General features: G+C 42.8%; 1 protein-coding gene across 2 annotated transcripts in view; it reads left to right on the forward strand.

Annotated features, from left to right (window-relative positions):
* Window positions 1–9562, forward strand: part of LOC104688381 (spermatid perinuclear RNA binding protein) — a 60015-nt gene extending 50453 nt beyond the window's left edge. Inside the window, exons 18-19 of one of the 2 annotated variants that reach the window (XM_039561640.1) lie at window positions 163–227; window positions 2154–9562. In XM_039561640.1, coding sequence (XP_039417574.1) covers window positions 163–185 — 23 coding nt within the window. In that variant the 3' untranslated portion in view covers window positions 186–227; window positions 2154–9562. Of the gene's footprint in view, window positions 1–162 lie in introns of both variants that reach the window. The other variant, XM_039561639.1, reaches the window with a different exon arrangement.
* Window positions 9563–18107: the final 8545 nt, after the last annotated feature.

Below are 18107 nucleotides of genomic sequence, written 5' to 3' on the forward strand. Positions count from 1 at the left end.
ATATTTGTATGTTGATATTTTGAGATTGTCAATCAGCAATAACTGAAAGGTGAATGTTTTTTTAAATGGTATTGGAACATCTATATGTTGCAGCTTAAGACTTCTAAGCAGTTTTCAGCAGGTTAATTCCACTTTATTCTCATTCTCTCCGGACCTTCATAGCCATATGCACTTGTATAAAATAAGCAGAAATGTAGTGACTGTAAGCTGAGATCGTGATATAAAAGGTAAGAGATTTTATTTTCAGCTTAAAGAATATTTTTATTGCTTTTTTTCTAAAAATCTCATATACCTGTGACAATCTTGTATATGGCACGTTTTTATTATGTCTTGTTAACTCAAGTGTTTAAAGAGGTCTGAATCCCAAGTTTGTGTTTCTCAAGGCCAATTCAAATACTCCAGTTTCAGTTAAAAAAGAAAATATCACCTAACACTTAAGAAATTGTTTGGTTTTATCAACAGACTGTTCTCCTTCAAATATTTTTCATCTGTGTAGCATAAAAAGCTAAGTTGATAACTGCTGTGTCAGGCACTGCATTCCTTGCATCCCTGTGGATACACTTGGGTAGGTACCAAAGCCAGGCCATGGCCTGCTCTGAATGCCACACCTTGGTTCTGGCTATGTGGGATGGGTAACACTAATAACGAGAGAAATTATTTCCCTAAACTATTAAAGCTAAACTCCAAACGAGGAATGAGCAACTTTGATGATATAGCAGTTAAAATCTGCAGAGATCAAATTACATTAAGCCAGATTAATTCAGGAAGCAGCCAGGTTTGCTTCCCTCCTGTGGGTGCAGTGCAGGACAGGAGGGCAGGCAGGCAGGGATTTATCTCTGCGTGAATCATTTGCTTAGCTGTGGTTTTCTACAGCTGGAAATTAGGATACAGCCATCCATAAATAATTGTTTTCAGTTCTGTAGTAAATGTTTTAGCGATATTTTACTTAAATTAAAATGGGTTTGGATTATGACCTATTGGTGCACATGATATGTGTAGTTTTAAAATACTATTTTTTTATTTGTCTTTTAAACCTTGCGTTATGCAAAGTTGCATAGTACAGTACTCCAGAAGTGCAGTACTTGCAGTACTTGAAGTTGCTGGAAACAACTCTTTTTATATAAAAATAGTTAAAAAACAAAAAAGCAAAAGGGAGCAAGCTGATGATGATGTATTAGCATTTTAGGGTCTCAATTCAGAGATGAAAACATGAACAACCCCTAACTGGTAACAGTTGACACTGGTGTCAAGCAGAAAACCACTTGGTACAGAATATGTAGTGGTGTATCAAGCCCAAGGTCTGCATCAAAATATTAACAGCAAATATAAACCATATTTGATTTTAATATTGAATCATCAAATTCACTAAGTAACTGCATGTATAGGTTATCCATTCTTTAGGATATTTCTGGATATAATTCATAGGCTGGTAAGAGAAAAAGAGTTGTTCAATAGTGTCAGCTTTGCTCCTGTGAGCAGGAACTTGCCCCTGGGAAATGAACTGAGGAACTGTTCCAGGGGCTGGCCCTGGAAGCACATAATCCTTCCATGATATTTGCAGGACAACTGATGAGCAATCAGAACGTCCTTGCTGTTCAGGGGGCAGGTTTCCATCTGCTGTTATCTTCAAGGTGCAAACTCAGGGCTGGATCTGCAGCTCACCTACAGTTCAGTCCTTTTTTGAGCCTGGCAGGCCCAGCAGTGCTGATCCTGGAGCAGCAGGCTGCTCTGCTCCTTCAGATTGGATTTTATATGCATTAAGGTGCATTATAATGAACTTCTCCTGAATATTCCTTTCCTAAGCTTAACTGCTGTCAGCCTGACAAGCGCTGTCCACATCAAGGACTGCTAAAAAACATCTTGCTGACTCTCATTTGATCTGCTTCTTTGTGGACTGTGCTTGGCAGCTTAATCCATCTGTATTTCTTTCCATCAGAATTGCTTTAACTGTGAATTTCGGTATTTTTCTGTCATCGCTCTTTTAACTCTTAAAATCCTAAGCTTTCCACTCTCCTGCTGTTTTTTTTAAATTCTCAACTTCGTTGGATCTTTTTTCTCTAGATTTGTCTAATACCCTGCTGTTTGTAATGCAGTATAGCATTGCAGTACTTATGTGTGAGATGGCCCCTTGCCTTTACTGCTTCCCTTTTCAGTACGAGAGAACCATTTTCCGTACTTAAGACTCCTAAATCCTGGGTTCTGCAGCCACTTGGAATCAGAGGTAAGACCCTAAGGTACAAAATTGCCTGGGAACCCCTCTCATTGATGTGGAACTTGAGCAAAATAGCCCCATGTATTGAAGGGTCACAGAGTAGGCTCTGAAGTGCCTGATGTACTGGTGTTCGAGAGAGCAGCCAATTCTATCAGTAGGTTTTAGCCTAGTATCAGGCTATTATCTGATGAGTAATTTGGGTAACATCTGCTTCATCAATGTTGTGGCAAGCACTGTTTTGCTAAGGCAGAACTAGAAACTCATTTCTTCTGCATAATACTTGTAGGTTTCCTTTTAAAAGCCTCCTCACAGGAGCTTGGTCTGAATTGCCTTTTCTGTGAGGTTGGAGGTCTGTGTTACAGCTGAGCTTTGTATTTCTGCATGTACCCAAGAGCCAAACATGTAAACCTGGTTCCGTATGCTCTGTGCAGCTGCCAGTACTGTTACCAATTCTGTAGTATCTTTTCCGTGAAGTAGAAATGGTATTTTACAGTTTGAATTTCTGGTTCATGGAAAGAATTCTGAAAAAGTTCCTTTCAATTAGTACATCTATAAATAGGAGACATGGGAAAGTCTCTGCCTATACACTACCCACCTTAATGCTAGTTTTAGCTAACCAGATGATCATGTGTATTTTGGGAGATGGTGTCTGGCACTTAAAGGATTAAAAGCCAGAGATTTACAATAAAGAATTGACCTGTTTAATGTGTTCTCTATACTGGAAATGAATGGCATTACCATTGACTTTGGAATAACATCTGTGAGCTTTAGGGGTCTGCTTCAGTCCTACTTTGCCAGCCACATGAGATTCCTCCAGGCATGCTCTACCTAGAGAAGGGTTTAGAGTAACCAGGCTGGTTTGGACGGCTTGGCTAGCTCAAAGCATGATATACGGTGCTTCCTGCCATCGTGTTCTCTCTCTGCCAGTGCTTGCTGTCTTCCTTAAGCACATATTCAGGAGCTGGAACACCGTGACCTTATTCCTGGGCGTTACGCCAGTTGGATGGAGGGAGGCCAGCCTATGCTCCTGAAGGGAATGTGTAACACAAGGCCTCGGTTGCCCAAGCAATTTCTGTTGGACACAGTGCATAATCCAACCCTCACAAAGGCAATTTAGTACCTGGGTAGGTGGTTCCTAATCTGTCTAATTTGCTGTCGTGTAGCCAGTGTGAGCTAATTAGATGATTCGGCAATTGTCATGGCTCCTCACTTAATGTGCTGTAAATGCTGCTGCCACGATTTTCACTGCTAATACCTTTGCTTCTGTGAATTCTGTCCTCCTGCCCTGCCTTTTCTGATCATCTTCTAGTATCCCAGTAAGTAACTGATTCTCTCAAATTATGAAATTGTTACATATAAGTGTCTAAATTCTTAAAAACTTTTAATCAGACTGTGAAGCACTTCAGAGAAACTAGTTTTCCTACAAATATTTCAACTTATTCATATGCCAGAGGACTATTTCTACTCATTAACAAAGATCTGAAAACTGCTCCAGTATCTCTGATCTCTGGAGACAAGGATTCTTTCTTTGAAAACACTTGCCTTCTGGTAGGAAAAAAAGATTTAAAGTGTGTCTTAATAAAAGACTGTACCCTCAAGCCCCTGAAAGAACTTAATTGGGGAAAAGTGCACAAATCTAAAATTATTTGAGGCTTTTGCTTTCATTGAGCTATTGAGAATAATTTCCCTGACAACAAGTTCCTCAGATTATTAGGATGTAGAAAATGCAGGAGGAGGGGCACGAAGATTTTTCAAGTAGTCTAGGAAAAAAATGTCCTGTTTGTTGGCTGTTCAGCTATGGGACATCATTCCCTTGTCACTTCTTTATCTCCAAGACAGCAATAAATGTGAGTAGCTTTAACATACCATCTCTGATCCAGTCCTGGGAATGTCCCTTGGAGAGTAAGCCTGGCAGTCCCTGTCTTTTCTGCCACCAACTCCCTGAAATAAAGTTCCTTGCTTCATTTGTAATTATGCATCTGTACTTCTGAGCCAGTCTAGAGGTGGGATTGCTGAATATCCCTCCAGATCGGTATAAACAAGACAGTATTTCAGTCTTTACTCAGACAAAATTGCAAGTTTCCTTCTGCCTCTTGTGCTTGGTGTGCCAAGATATGCTCACTTGGTATTAGAACTTCTTGCCTTTAGCTAAATTCTCTCTAAGACAGTTGCCTGTTACTTAATGAAGGGAAAACTATGTCTCAGCCTCACTGAGTTCCAAGTCACAAAGCAGCTTACAAAAACAGCTCCTGTTTCCGGTGGCTCTGGGAAACAGCACAGGAGCTCTGCTGCTGTGGATTCCTTTGGATACATGATGAGATGTGTATACGTGAAATTCAGATTGTTGTTCTCAGTCATGAAGCTGACTAAGACCTCCCATCTCTGGCATCAAAAGAATGAAAATGAGCTCTGTGCTGTGCACACTGAGGAGCTCTGTTAGGAATGGCTGTTCTGTCTCAAAATACAGTAACTCAGCTCAAATGTTCAGCACACAGACCCTCTTGGGCTTCCTGCTGAATAACCCAGTGAAAAATGAGATATTTTATTGACTTGTTTAAAGCAAAGCAAAGAGACAGTGCAGCTGAATCCACTGTCTTAGTACAGGAGACAGCTTGTCTAACAGCTCGTTGGTTTCATTCCACTGGAAGTGGAAATTCTGCCGAAGTCATTTTAGAGCACTTCACCAGAGAAACCCAGCACTGAAGTCCTGTGCCTATGGACCACGGCAGCAGTTTCACATGCACTTTCTTTTGAACATAAACCATTTAAGTTAGTGGTTAAGTATTTGGCATTAAAAGAATTGTCATCACTAAACTGTTTTATTACTTAACCCCAGAGTTATGTCTCCTTAGCTTTATTTGTGTCATCTGAATCCATACCTATTTATGTCCAGGTATTCTGGTGCTTCCTTTTTCTGCTCATAGAAATGGGACTGATTCGCTTGTTGTTTGTAACTGATATGTGACGTAATACAAAAGCACAAGTAGGACACATCTGCCTGTTCCTCTGTCTACTCCTCTCTGGGGTTTCCCAGGAGAAACGGGGCTCTTCCTGCCAGACCTGTCTGATGCTGTGTAGGCAAGGCAGTGCTTTACTGTGAGTTAGGTAAGAGTAAAGTTCATCAGACAGTAAGGTTTAAATTCAGTAAAGTGGGTTTTTTTCTCCAGTTCCTGAGATTGCATGAAACATTCAGACAACATTGTTTACCTTGACATTTATGAGGAGCTGAATGTCCAAAAGTGGTGTGTGGAGATGTGCAGTTCTAAAGCATATCTCTTATTCTGGATGTTGTTTTATCTTGTATTTGGTGCCTTAACTCTACAATTTAAGGTCATATATACTGTACCACAGGTAGTTTAGTAGTTAAGTGTACTTGAAAAGAACCCATCAAGCCTAGTCTATAGAGACACTTGTACAGACTGAAGCCTTCTCAGGGGGAGAGTACTCTTCCTTATTTAATTAAAAATCCACCAGTAAGTGAGAGTTGTAAGAATGTAAAGAGCATATAAAAATTTTAACTGTAGAGACTGAATTTATCTGAGACTGAATTTATCTAATTTCTAACTTCAAAAGTTTGGGGCAGTAAGATAATTAAAGCTGCAGTCTCTTCCATGCTGTGTAAGTAAACAACTTCAAAATGTTTTCTCACCAGCCAGAACTACATGTTTGTGAAAACCTCTGGACTGTTATCTCTAGTAGAACAAATAACAATTTTAGAAGGCATTAATTGAATGTAACTGGCTATCCTTCATTGGTTAATATAAGAGAGTTGGAATGAGTAAGAGCTGCAGTTAATTTTTAATTAATTAAACTAAAGCCTCATTCATACCTCTTACCAGGATCTAGCAGCACCAGTTGTCTTATGCTGCTTTGCAGTTCATGAGGTGTAGTGCAGCATCAGCTTGAACAGATTTCTGAACGTGTCTAATCCTGGTAGAATGCACTGAGGGGAGAGAGAGAGAAAAGGTAACAATGGAAGTAGAATGTCCTTCTCAGTTTTAGAGGTAGAGCACCATGGATAGGAAGTTGGAGGGAAAGTTGCACTGCCTTTTCGAAGTCCATTAAGAGAGTCTGTGGTAAAACCAGGAGGTTTATGTGTGCTGGGAAAAGCCAGCAGCCTTGTGTACTATGAGCAGGGGGAGATGGAATTGCTTTTCCAATAGTTAGTGAGAAATTAGGTAAGAGGTTTAAGGTAGCCATACTGAAGGCTAAAAGCTGCTAATGATGTTGCTACAGGAGATTAATTTCTTTTTTGTGTTCAGTAAACAAGTCCAGGATTGCAGGTTTTCCAGAGGAGGAACGTGAGAAATCCAATGGCCAAATTTGTTTCCTGATGCAGCCCTACCCAAAACTGGGAGACAGTTCCAGGTGGTAGACAGAGCATGCAAAAGAATTTTGGGAGGGAAAGGAATAATAGTAATTTCCTCAGAAGGAATACTAGTTAGTTATTTCTGCAATGCCCACAGTATTCTAGACAAGCTGCCTTTACACCGAGGAGCATGGCAACAAGGGGAAGTAGATACTGCTCCCACAATGACCTGTGTAATGTACACATTTCAGGTCACCAATATTGGTGTAACTTGTTATGACAAAGTAGGTTCATCTTACCAGCGAAGTGTATTTTGACATTCTATCCACTTCTATTTTTTAAGCAAAAGGGGAGTTAATCATAGCACTCATCTGTTTCAAGGGAGTAGAGCAGAAGGTAAGTTTTAACTTCATACTTCAAAGCTGCTATGAATAGATTAACAGTATTCCATGGAAACAACCTGATGTACTTCGTTATTTTCTTTGAGCTTCATTTCTGTATTCTTGCAAAAGCACAAGCTTGCATAAGCGTAATCAATAAAAAGTTACTCAGGGTACTGCATCATCTCAGCAGTGGACACTAACTGCATCTTAAGTCAACAGGCACACATAAATCAAGCTTAATTAAGAGGAACAGGACATCTTGGCAAGTTTAGCTTTACTGCTGGCACTGCTACAATTTAATGACCTATGCATACCGAAATGTGTGTATTGTTGCACTCCCAACAGAATGTGAGTCCTGTAAGGGTGTCCTGTAAAGTAACAAAGTCAGGGTAGGAGAGACAGTATTTATTCTTCTGTCATTATTTTCACAAAGAACTGTTTCTAAGCAGATGGAAGGTCATTCTGCTCAAAGGAGAATAATGATGGGCTAGAGAACGGCATTCAGAGCAGTACAGCTTTTGAAAAGTTAGTGATCCTAAGAATTTTAAAAATTCTGATTTGCAGTACAGATTCTTTCCTGTGTTTTTAAATTCATATCACTGTTTCCCTGCTCAAAATAACAGGATAAAGACAGTGCAGTTTTCTAATAACATCTATTGCATGGAAATATGCATACACTGGAAGAAAAGGGAGGCTGTACTGCAGAGAGCATATTCAACTACAGAGCCATTCTCTGGGCAATGCTGAATAATTTAGGAGTGGGTAACCATGACTTCAGGGACAACATGACACAGAGCAGATGGTTAAAAAAATCACAGAAAAAAGCATCTAAGCTTTGTCCAGTCATACATTTATTCCTCCCTGCAGAAGGGGACAGGTACATTCATACATGCATAATGAATTATCTGTCAGGCACTGCAGAGGTCCTTAAGGACAAATGTTTTGGAACCAGTCTTCTTTTGGACAGAAAAAGGAGGAAGTTGACTCTGTCTTCCAGTTCCAAGGTGCAGTGTCTTATTTCTCATCCTAACCCTAAGTCAATATTTATTGATCAAACTGACTAAGCTTTTTAGGCCGACCAGCTCTCTACGAAGCAATTCTGTTCTCTTGAGCCTCTGCAGGGGCCAGTAACTGGTGCTTAACTACTGCTTCTGCTCCGGAATGTCACCCGTCCTCCAGCTGCCCCAGAGCCAGGCTGGGACACTTGCACTTCTCAGAGAGCAACACTGCTGGGGGTGGGGCTCTCCAAAGCACTGAAGTACTACAGCAGAGCAAGTCCCAGTGGGCTGTATGCTTTTTAAAGTCCTGTCCAGTTCTTAGTGACAAAGTTGAGCATGAAACCTGTACTGCCACATGTACCAGCCCCTTGCTGAGAAGGGCATTGATGGCAAGCAGTTTCAGAAGTGGAGATTTTGAGGAAAGGCTGGTGTTTTCCAAGGCCAACTCATAGGCTTTTTTTAAATGGTTGAATTTCCACCCACCAAAAATCACCATCAGTCCAATCAATTTAAATTGCTGCTAATTTGGGCTGAAATAACACCTTTGTGTAACCCAAACAACATCCATCCATGCGTCTAAAGAATTCCTAAGCAAAGACTCCTCGGGAGGGAGAGCCCTTCTGATAGGAAATCTGGCAGTGCAGTATGATGTGACTTTTCTGATGATAATTACCTCTCCAAGATAAGGAAAAGACAGAGGCAGTGCTTTGGGGCAGTGTTTCATGCTCAGCAAATTAGTAGAGGGAAGGAACGCAATTCTATAAATCACTTGTACTGTATTTGTTTCTAGACTTGAATGAATTTCACTCTTCCTTTGTGAGTCAGCATATTAAACGTTAAAGAAAAGGTCTATTTTTCTAAATCTCTTTCACCAGTAGAGGTCTGACCTGCAGCCAAGAGATGGATTTATTTATCCACAGAGGATGGAGTGTTTATTTTTAAACTAAGATTGGATATGGCATTGAATAAAAAGAAGTATGACCTTTAAACTATCTAAACCTTAAATACTATGAACGAATTCCACAAATGAGTAATATGGTGGACAATTCCATCTTTCTTTGCAATAAATCTCTCTCAAAAGAAGTTACCCAGAATTAAACTTCCAAATGAAGTACAAGAGATCCTTGTGGTCTAATTACAGACTACTTTCAAAATACTTCAGTTTTCTCCCAATTTGTAATCAGTAGAGAACAATGATGACTGAACTATTCCCAACTATAAATAAACCAATTTCAAATAAAGTAATTTGGCAACAACCATGGCTATTTATAGCACTAAAAATGTAATTTGAACATTTCGAATTTTCTTAATTTGGTAGCAGTTGAGTGGGAAGAAAAATAACTGCACAGTGAATTTTAAATTGAGCTCTATCTGCTCACTAGCCAAAAAAGCCTGCAAATGTAAAGGGAACGCTCTTTGTACCTTCAGTTGCTTCCTCCCGTGCTGCTGTACCCTGTACACTTGGCTTCATTTGGCTTCTGTGCTGTGGTTTGTATGCCAGCCACTGTTACTGACTGTACACAACACGATCTGCACTGTAATCTCGGGTCATTTCCACTGGTTGTAACCCAATGCTACAGACTTCTCTGTATATAAAACCGGAACCATGTCCCATTTGCTTCCAATAGCTCCAATAAAGACTTATCTCTGTAAACAGGAATTATGGCCTAGTGATTGTTGGGGGGGCGTTCGTTAACAGTGAGCAAACTGCTTTCAAGGGGTTTCTGAAGCCTGGGAAGCCAAACCACAGAGGTCCATTCTGCCTGAGTCAGGTAACTCGCTCAGCAGAAAGGAGAGACAGGCTTCCGATGGCTGCAGTGTTAGCAGAGATGACTTGGGAGATGCAAACATAAAGCACGTTTATGGTGGAACAAGCAGAATGCATTCCTTCACAGAGGTGAAAGTGAATAGAGCATTACAGGATTGCAACTGGCACGGGTTGCTGCACACAAGTACCTCTGGGGGTTTGCCTTGGAAGCAGTACCGGAAAAGCCCAGAGAAGGCCATGATGAGATCAGACACGAAGGCAAGTTTCACTCCAAAAAGAAATCTGGACAATTCCTAGTATTTAGCTACTTAGAAAAACTGGATGTTTATTTTCTTAAAAGATAAAGTACATATAAAGAACAAGGAAGGTTCTCTCAAACTTCTCTCCACCCATCTCATTTCACTGTATTTCTTAAACATTAAATTCTTGTGGTCCCAGTTTGTCCTCTGAGGTCCAAAGCAAATCCAAGCAATTTCCTTCTCCGGAGCCACTGAGGGCAGGAGTTGGGGATACATGACAATTGTGTGGCTGGTGTTGTTTGCTTGAGGTTGCAACTCATGGTAAGATTTACTGGAATATACACATATGTCCAGTTGCCTGGAGTTACAGAACCCAGCTTTACTCTAGAAGAGAAGTCAGTGAACATATAGGCTTATTTTTCTTAGAAGTGCTTTTCTGGTCTTGAAATGCTGAAGTGAAGTCTGAGTGCAGAGGTCATTAATCAAATTCAGAGGAGATCAGACTTGAGAAGGGATTAAAAACTGTTATGAGCTGACTTAACTGAGACTGCTCTTAATGAAATGAGATACATGAAATCCCACAACTTAGAATGTATGATAACTGGACCAGGACTTGGCTTGAGACTTTTGCCCTCAACAGGTCAGTGTGCAGCCAGCTCAGTCTGCTGGTGTACTGCAAACAAGTCAGTTATGCACAAAGAGCTACTCAGGGACAACTGTACCAAACCAAACTAAACTACACGTCACTCAAAATTCGGAGCTGTATCAAATATTTTACAAGTAAGATCCACAAGGAACTGAACAGAGTCACTTAAGAAAACATCGGTAACACCTGACTGAAACTGAAGTCAGTCTTACCTACTGTATTAGCATAACGCCTGTCTGTGCTCATGCCTGATGTTAGCTGGCTCACTAAGAGGTCATTCCGAAAGCTCCCTCGGGATTATCATCTCGGAAGTGCTGAGAAGACTGAAAGCTCTTTGGCAGCAGCCTGGCAACTGCTGGTCAGTGACAGCTCAAAGCGAGCTGGGCCCACTCCAGGAGCTGGCGGGCATTCTGTGGCCTCACAGAAATGGGAGAGGGGCACATATGGGAGTGAGACAAGGGAGAAGCCACACAATACTTACTGGGCCTAGACTGATAAAGGAGGCTGGCACATCCTTCTTTCTTCACCGTGAAAATGCCTGGCATCTCCTACTCAGTTTTACTCCTGTACTGCTGTAGCTACGGTAACTTTGCCCAGGCAATTACAGAGTATCTTGGTTGGAAGAACAAGGAAGCCCCTCCCCCCCCCATCCTTGCCCCACTCCCTGCAAACCAACAAATACCCAAGTCCATCTACTTTTTCTCGGCAACCTCTCACTATGAATCTGCAGCAGAATGCACACAGTGAAATCTGTAGCAGAAAGCTCCTTCATTTCTGGCCCTCCCCAACACTGCTTGCCTGCCCCATCCCCTGCTGGCACAGCACTGAAGGGATCCATGCAGAAGGAACCACCTGCTTAACAAGCAAGATGTCCAGTTTATCTTGCTGCAATCAGCATCACCTTGGACAAGTGTATTTGATTACAGAGGAAGCAGGGAAAAATACTGATTGACTGATGTCCAAGCAACAAACAAGCCAGTCTGTAACTTCCATGTGCAAAGAAGTGCTGCATCTATAAACCTGCCCAGAACAGCACCCCTCTCTCTTTCTGCAAGAAGTGTCACCTCATTTAATTGCTCACAACATAATGCTGACTTTGGTGGTTTGCTGCAGGGTTGAGTTCCAGCAAGTCAGCTAGAAAGAGTTTTTCCCATTTGCTAAGCTGTAAATTATCCTTCTCTTTTGTGACCCCAATCCTTGGTACAATCAACTGAAAGAAACTGGAGCTGCCACTGCTTTCAGGGTCCTGAATTCATCTTCACTTTCGGCTACACGTTCCAGCATATTTATTTGTAAAGCTGTAAAAAGCCTGTGTATACTCTTGTTACAGTTACAACAAAAGGCCCTTTCTTGCTCCAGGCACGAACATGGGGCAAAATCCTTAAAAGGCCTTTAGATCCCAAAAAAAGGTCACATACCCTGCACGAATAACACTTCCCTCTTCCCCTTTGCTTAGGTGCTGGCACACACCAAAGGTAGGATTTCCTGTCTGCAATAAAGGCAGGCTCAGCTCTCTCTTGGTTCTGATTCATTAAAAGGGGCCTTTTTTTAAATCTGGGTAACTTTGGATTACAGTAGAAGAGGGAAGGCTAAACTAGGGCAAGATGACAAAATACAGCTCAGTAAATCCAATTATGTTGCCCTGCAAAGCAGTTCCACACAAACTCCTATACAGCCAATACTGCAAGTCTTGAGGTAGCCACAGGACTCCTGCATCCAGCACAAAGCAAGCATGTGGACAGGGGTTTGAGCTGCTCAGGTCAATTATCCTGGGCTTAACGAACTGTGTGGTTTTGAGAAAGATGCTGTTACATGTAGAAGACAAGTAACTTCTTCTGTCTGTACATACTACTACTCTCACTGAGATCAAATGAATGAAAACTTGAATGGAATTTAGAACTTTCCAGTTACAGTAATTACTGGCCTCCTCACTCTGTCCTAACCATGGGAATGCATAGCACCTGTAACTTGTAAAGACATTCAGAGTTCAGGCTATTCCTGTAATGCTGAGGCTGGGGGCACACCAGGAGTTTGCTGTTCATGTCTACAAGCAGCAGCCATGTCATCCATAATTCACAGCAGTCTGGCACAAGCTCCCACAGCCCCTCTGGCTGCAGGTTTGCATCGTACCACACAAAGACCACCTCAGGGAGACGCACAGTCGTCATCGTGCAGAAACACCATCCCTTCCCATCCATGCTAGACAAAATCTTGTTCCTCAAGTGATTCCCTGTGGTATTATGCAGCAGTCCTGCCAGGCCCTGAGTAGGTGGAGAGCTCAGATACATGTTGCTCTGCAAGCAGCCAGCCTTCATCCTCCTCCTCTTCCCCACTCGTTCTCTCTGGTGCACCAGTGTTAATTACCATCAAACCACTTCTTTAAGCTAGCATAGCCTCCAGGACACAGAAGGCCTTAAATCACTCCCCTGTTTTCCTGGCAGCCAAGACTTGTGCCAAAACCACAGTGGTTTGCTGTTGTGTTCTTAAAAGAACTGATAAACCCCTTTTGTTTATGCAGTGACAGCTGACAGTGGCACAGCACTTTCATCTCAGCGAGTCCTTTACTACCTTTTCTCGGGCACAGCAATTGAATAAAATCTGCACAGCAGTTTTCTTTTCCCTGCGTGGCATAAACTGACCAGCCAGATCAGAAAACTGCATCAGGGGTCATTCCAGTGTCCCCTCCCAAATGACATTTACAAATGTGGCTCCAACGCCCTCCTTTCCCCCATCACACTGCCAGCTCTGTGCATGAACAGACGCTCCCAGCAGGGAGTTTAAACACAGAGCTTGGATGTTTTCATGGCACACACTAACTGTGCTCAGCATGAGGAGGGCTTCTGCTCAGAGCTGGCAGCCTGCAAGTCTCATCTCTTCTGCACCTTCTGGAGCCTCAGAGCCCAGTGTGGCTGCGATTCCATCTTAAGCACTGCAGCCCCTTCCTAAAAATCATGACTTGTGTCACACAAGCTGTTGATCAAGGCGGACCTCTGCAACTCCATAAGGGAACCGGCCTGCTCACTGCCATAAAACATCCTCCACTTGGACTCCTGATCCCCTCCAGTGACCGCCATGTTAAGCCACACACCAAGGGCCCTTCAGGTGAGATGATGAGAGACAAAGTCATGCCACCTTCAGCTGTAACTCAAGCCACTAAAGCTGCTAAAAAATACTTTTGCCCTAACATTTTAACCAATACACATTTTAAGTTTTTTGTATTCTGAAAAACTTGTGATAAACTTTTGCTACAAAGTTTGCTACATCTCCTATCTCAACCATTAATAGTAAGCAAAGGACAAGAACTATTTACCAGTACTTTAAGTCAAGTTCAAGGTGTATTAGAAACACATCCCATAGATTTACTTCCGAGACACTTCAATTTTACTACGGTTCCTCCTAGCAGATCATTTTTGTACAAGGACATAATACAACTTTCCGATCAGATTTGTAGGAGAACAATATGGAATGTTCTAGTCTTTACGCCGGGTATCACTCACACTGTAGATTTCGAATTTCCTAGAAGGAAATGAGAGTCCACACAGAGCAGAAGTTTTTCCTGAGCACCTAAATCTGCATTTCTGGCTGGATGCTATTTGGCATCCTGACAGATTCTGGCTTTATTAGTTCATTGCTAGAATTACCTAACCGCTGAATTTTACGAAAATAGACTTTAGCTCTGTATAACAGGGAGAACATTTAATTCCACATTACAAGATCGTTCAACAAAGATGATTTCTGTAAAGAATCCTGCTATTTAACATTGTTCTTTACAAGTTTTTCAGGGTCCAGGACTTTTACAATGCCATCCGTGGCAATTTCGTTTATGCCAGTTTGGACCAAAAACTGTAGTAAAATTAATTAAAAATACAAGGTATTTCACTAATTGGTTAGCAAACTGCTTCTGCAGTTCTCAGGGGCAAATCAGATAAATTATATTCTTCTCCCATTACTTCTGGAATAGAAATCAGAAAATTCTATTTACAGAAGAGTTTATCCTATGTGTTTGTATGCACTGCATGTATAAACCTATAAGCTACGGCAGTATTTTTTCTACACTCACTAGTTACTACACAGAAATAGCCTCCCTTTAACATCTGTCCAAGCATGAACTCAGTGATTCTAAGATTTATAGAGGTGGATTTATTTTTTCTTATTTGAGGTTTCCATACTCCCAGCATTGGAACACTACCAAGATTCACCAGATCCTCTAACAGGCTGGAGCAACCCATGAATTACTTAACCAGCAGCAAGTGGTGTGATTGGCTTCTCATGCAGGTTCTCCACGGGGAGAACAGCCCACGGCAGCCACTCATCACATTATAGATCAAACAGCTCCACTTTATTAGCTCTCACGGCCTATTTCAAAGGTTTCCACCTCAGGAGGCCTCAGCTCAGACCCGCCTGTGACAGGCTGCCATGAACATCACCCACTCTCCTGCTGAAAGGCTGCTGCTGCTGCATGGGAAGAACTCACTGCCTGCCTCAGCCTGAGGGGCCTGGGGGGGTGGCTGCAAGGAGAAAAGAACAGACGAGGCCATTTAAACCGCGTGCAAATTAAGGGAAAACTCTACCTCTTCTCCACAAGGGCCATTAATGCACTACAAGTTCTGTACAGGTTTTCCCCAAAGTACCATTCATTTCCACCAGTTATTGTCTGGATCTAAAGCTCTGCTGTCCTCCGCTGCCCTGGTGCTCTTCTAACACCCACAGTCTCCGGAAGAGCTCTGCGAGGATCTGCATGGTTCCCTCATGAAGCACAGCACCGCCCCGCCCCGCCCGGGGGCCACTGCTCCCCTCCAGCCCAGCTCAGCAGTGTGCCCGCGCTCCGCACCTCCTTCCAGCCGGGCAGCCCCGGCCCGAGCCGGGCTTCAAGGCTCCTTCCCCCGGCCCCGCGCGTCGGCTCTCCCAACCCTCACGGCAAACAAAATGGCGCCCCGGCCGCCCTGCCGCCCAAAGGCTGCTCCTGCTGCCAATCACCCGCCAGCCTATCAGAGCTCGCCGCGAGCCCCGCGCGCCCCGCCCCCGCGAAAAGCGCGGGAACCGTGAGGGCTCTGAGGCGGCGCCCGGCCGGGTTTTCGGAGCCGGAGGGTCCGGGGTGCTCTTTGACCCCGTCCTCGGCTAAATCCACCTCAGACAGCCCGGTTCTACTTCAGTTAGCTTGGTTCCACTCACCCCCCAGTCAGCAGGAACTGAGACCACCATGAGGAAACACTTGACTTCAATGTTAAACCCAACAAAAATGGCTCCTGAGCAGAGCCCTCCTGCTCGCCTCACAGTTCGAGTTCCCTACCGTGCCTGTGGCCAGATTACCCCGAGGGAAAGCCCTCAGTCCCGGAGTACGCTGTCGTGTTCGTTAGTATGCAGAAAACGCAGCAAAACCAAGCCTGTGTTGCTCAAATGCATTAGGATGTGCAGTGGTAAATTCTAGCAAAATCTGTATGAAGAGACCTTGATAGTCTTTGGCAATACAGAAGGAAAAATACTGCACAATACAGTCATGGAAAAAGGAGGAAAAATCGAAAGCAACCCCCTGAGTGTCCAGTGATGGCTCATTTTCAGTATATTTTTTTTATTTAGGAAGGACTCTCAGTTGAGTTCGTGGGTTCACAGGAGCTTCCCTGATCCTTCAGGCCTCTGGGCACGAGGCTGGGTGAGCTGCCCGCCTGCAGTGCTGCCCCCGCGCCTGCCGAGGGCTGGAAAACCTCCCTGGATTAAACTCTTATGTTAGGCACCTCCGAAGTGTCTAAAGTTAGGCTGGATGAATGTGAGCCAAGCTGTTGAACAGATGGAGTGAAATCCTCCTCTTGATAACAGGAACTTTATATCACTGCCACAGATAAGAAGGGCAGCTAAAAAAAGTCAGGGAGGTAGTTATATAAATTTCAAGACGGCTTACCAGCAATGCTTAAAGGTAAAACTTTCTGATAGATCCTGAATATCCACTTCCAGCTGCGGACCCTGAGCTGCCAAGTTGTTCTGCAACACAAATGAGATTGTGACACTTGAGCTCCCACACTGAGACCATCGGAACTTAATGATACAGCACAAACACGCAAAGCATTTGGAGCCTGGGGCACAGGAGATTAATCCCAGCATCAGCAGACTGGCACTGAGCTGGAGTTCAGTACTCAAACCCAGCTGAGGCACATGTGAACAGAAAGGTGATTGACTACCAGAAAATAACCATCTCATTAATGCCCCAAATGCTACCAAACACACTCATTCCTTTTCTCTTACACGGCTGTAAAATACTCGTGCTTAAAGCAGCTTTGACTCAATGTGGTTTTCTACCTTCCTTATTCATAGTTTTGAACATCTGCAAATTTAATTTCCTCATCTTAAAACTGACCTGCTTCCTTGTCTTTCACATGTAATTGTGGTTCAAAAGATGCACATCTCAGCACTGAATCCATTTTTCTTAATTAGCTGTGGATATTTTAGATGGAGTTGGACGTGAAATACATTGGTAATATTTATTTCCAGGGATCAAAAACCTTCAGGTAGGCATCTAAAATAATCCATGACTGGAAACTGACTATAAAGTGTTTCAGATGAAATGCTGTGAAACAATTATGCATGTTCTGCATCCATCCCAAGAGGGGAGTATATGCTGCATGCAATTTGAAGGTAATGTTTATTTAGAGAGCTGAAGAAATCTGAACAATAAAGCAGCTTTTCCTCTTCCTTTAAGTACCTCATTTTTGGAGGAAAGTACACTATTATACCATTTCCCAGTCCCTTTGAGGAAGACAAGTGGATGAAGTGTTCTGGGCTTGGGTTGCTTCCTCCTCTCCCCTACTTACCTTTAAACTTTCTCTAAAGGTTGCAATTACTGAGAAACTGCAGAGCTGCCTTACCAAGGGAGCCACCTCTGCAAAGACAAAGAAGTGGAGACCACACACAACCACATAATACAATTCTTTTAAAGCAAAATATGGCTGGAAAAGTGACATCCCAGCAGCCTCCTAGAGCAGGGCTGCTTCCTGAGTCACCTTTGGTTGTTTTGGTGACAAGAATCCATTTGTACTCCTGGCTATCTCTGCAGAACACAGGGCTGGGGAGCAGAGCTGCCCCACAACCCAATTAGTGCAGCCCTGCAGTCGCACGGCTGAGCCCGTGCTCAGCCACGGCTACAAAACCCTGCTGAAGATGACATGAACCACACTTGACCCCACAGAATTTGTTACTGATGGTGATAAGCAGAGATAGCCTACATTTATTTTGCAGATTCAAGCAGAATTTGGAGGGCCACGGAAAAAAAAAAGTTCTAAATTGGACATGTTTGAGAAATACTGAGTCACAAGTTTCAAGCTGCACAAGGTCATTTTTGCAGTTTCTTTTTTCAAAGCAAACCCTAGATTTTATTATATAAAACTAGTGTTGGCAGCACTCAGAACATGCAGTCTTTTTTAGCAAAGCCCTTTGCAGCATGACTATGGTTTCAGTCTTGGAGAAGCCTACAGATGCTACTGCTTCTACTTTAAGACCAGAATTAGCTTTATATTGCAAAATATTTAATAATTTCCTCTTCAAATGAAATGAAACAACAAAA

This window comes from Corvus cornix, chromosome 17 (genome assembly GCF_000738735.6).
Source record: "Corvus cornix cornix isolate S_Up_H32 chromosome 17, ASM73873v5, whole genome shotgun sequence".
In the NCBI taxonomy this organism is placed as follows: Eukaryota; Metazoa; Chordata; class Aves; order Passeriformes; family Corvidae; genus Corvus; species Corvus cornix.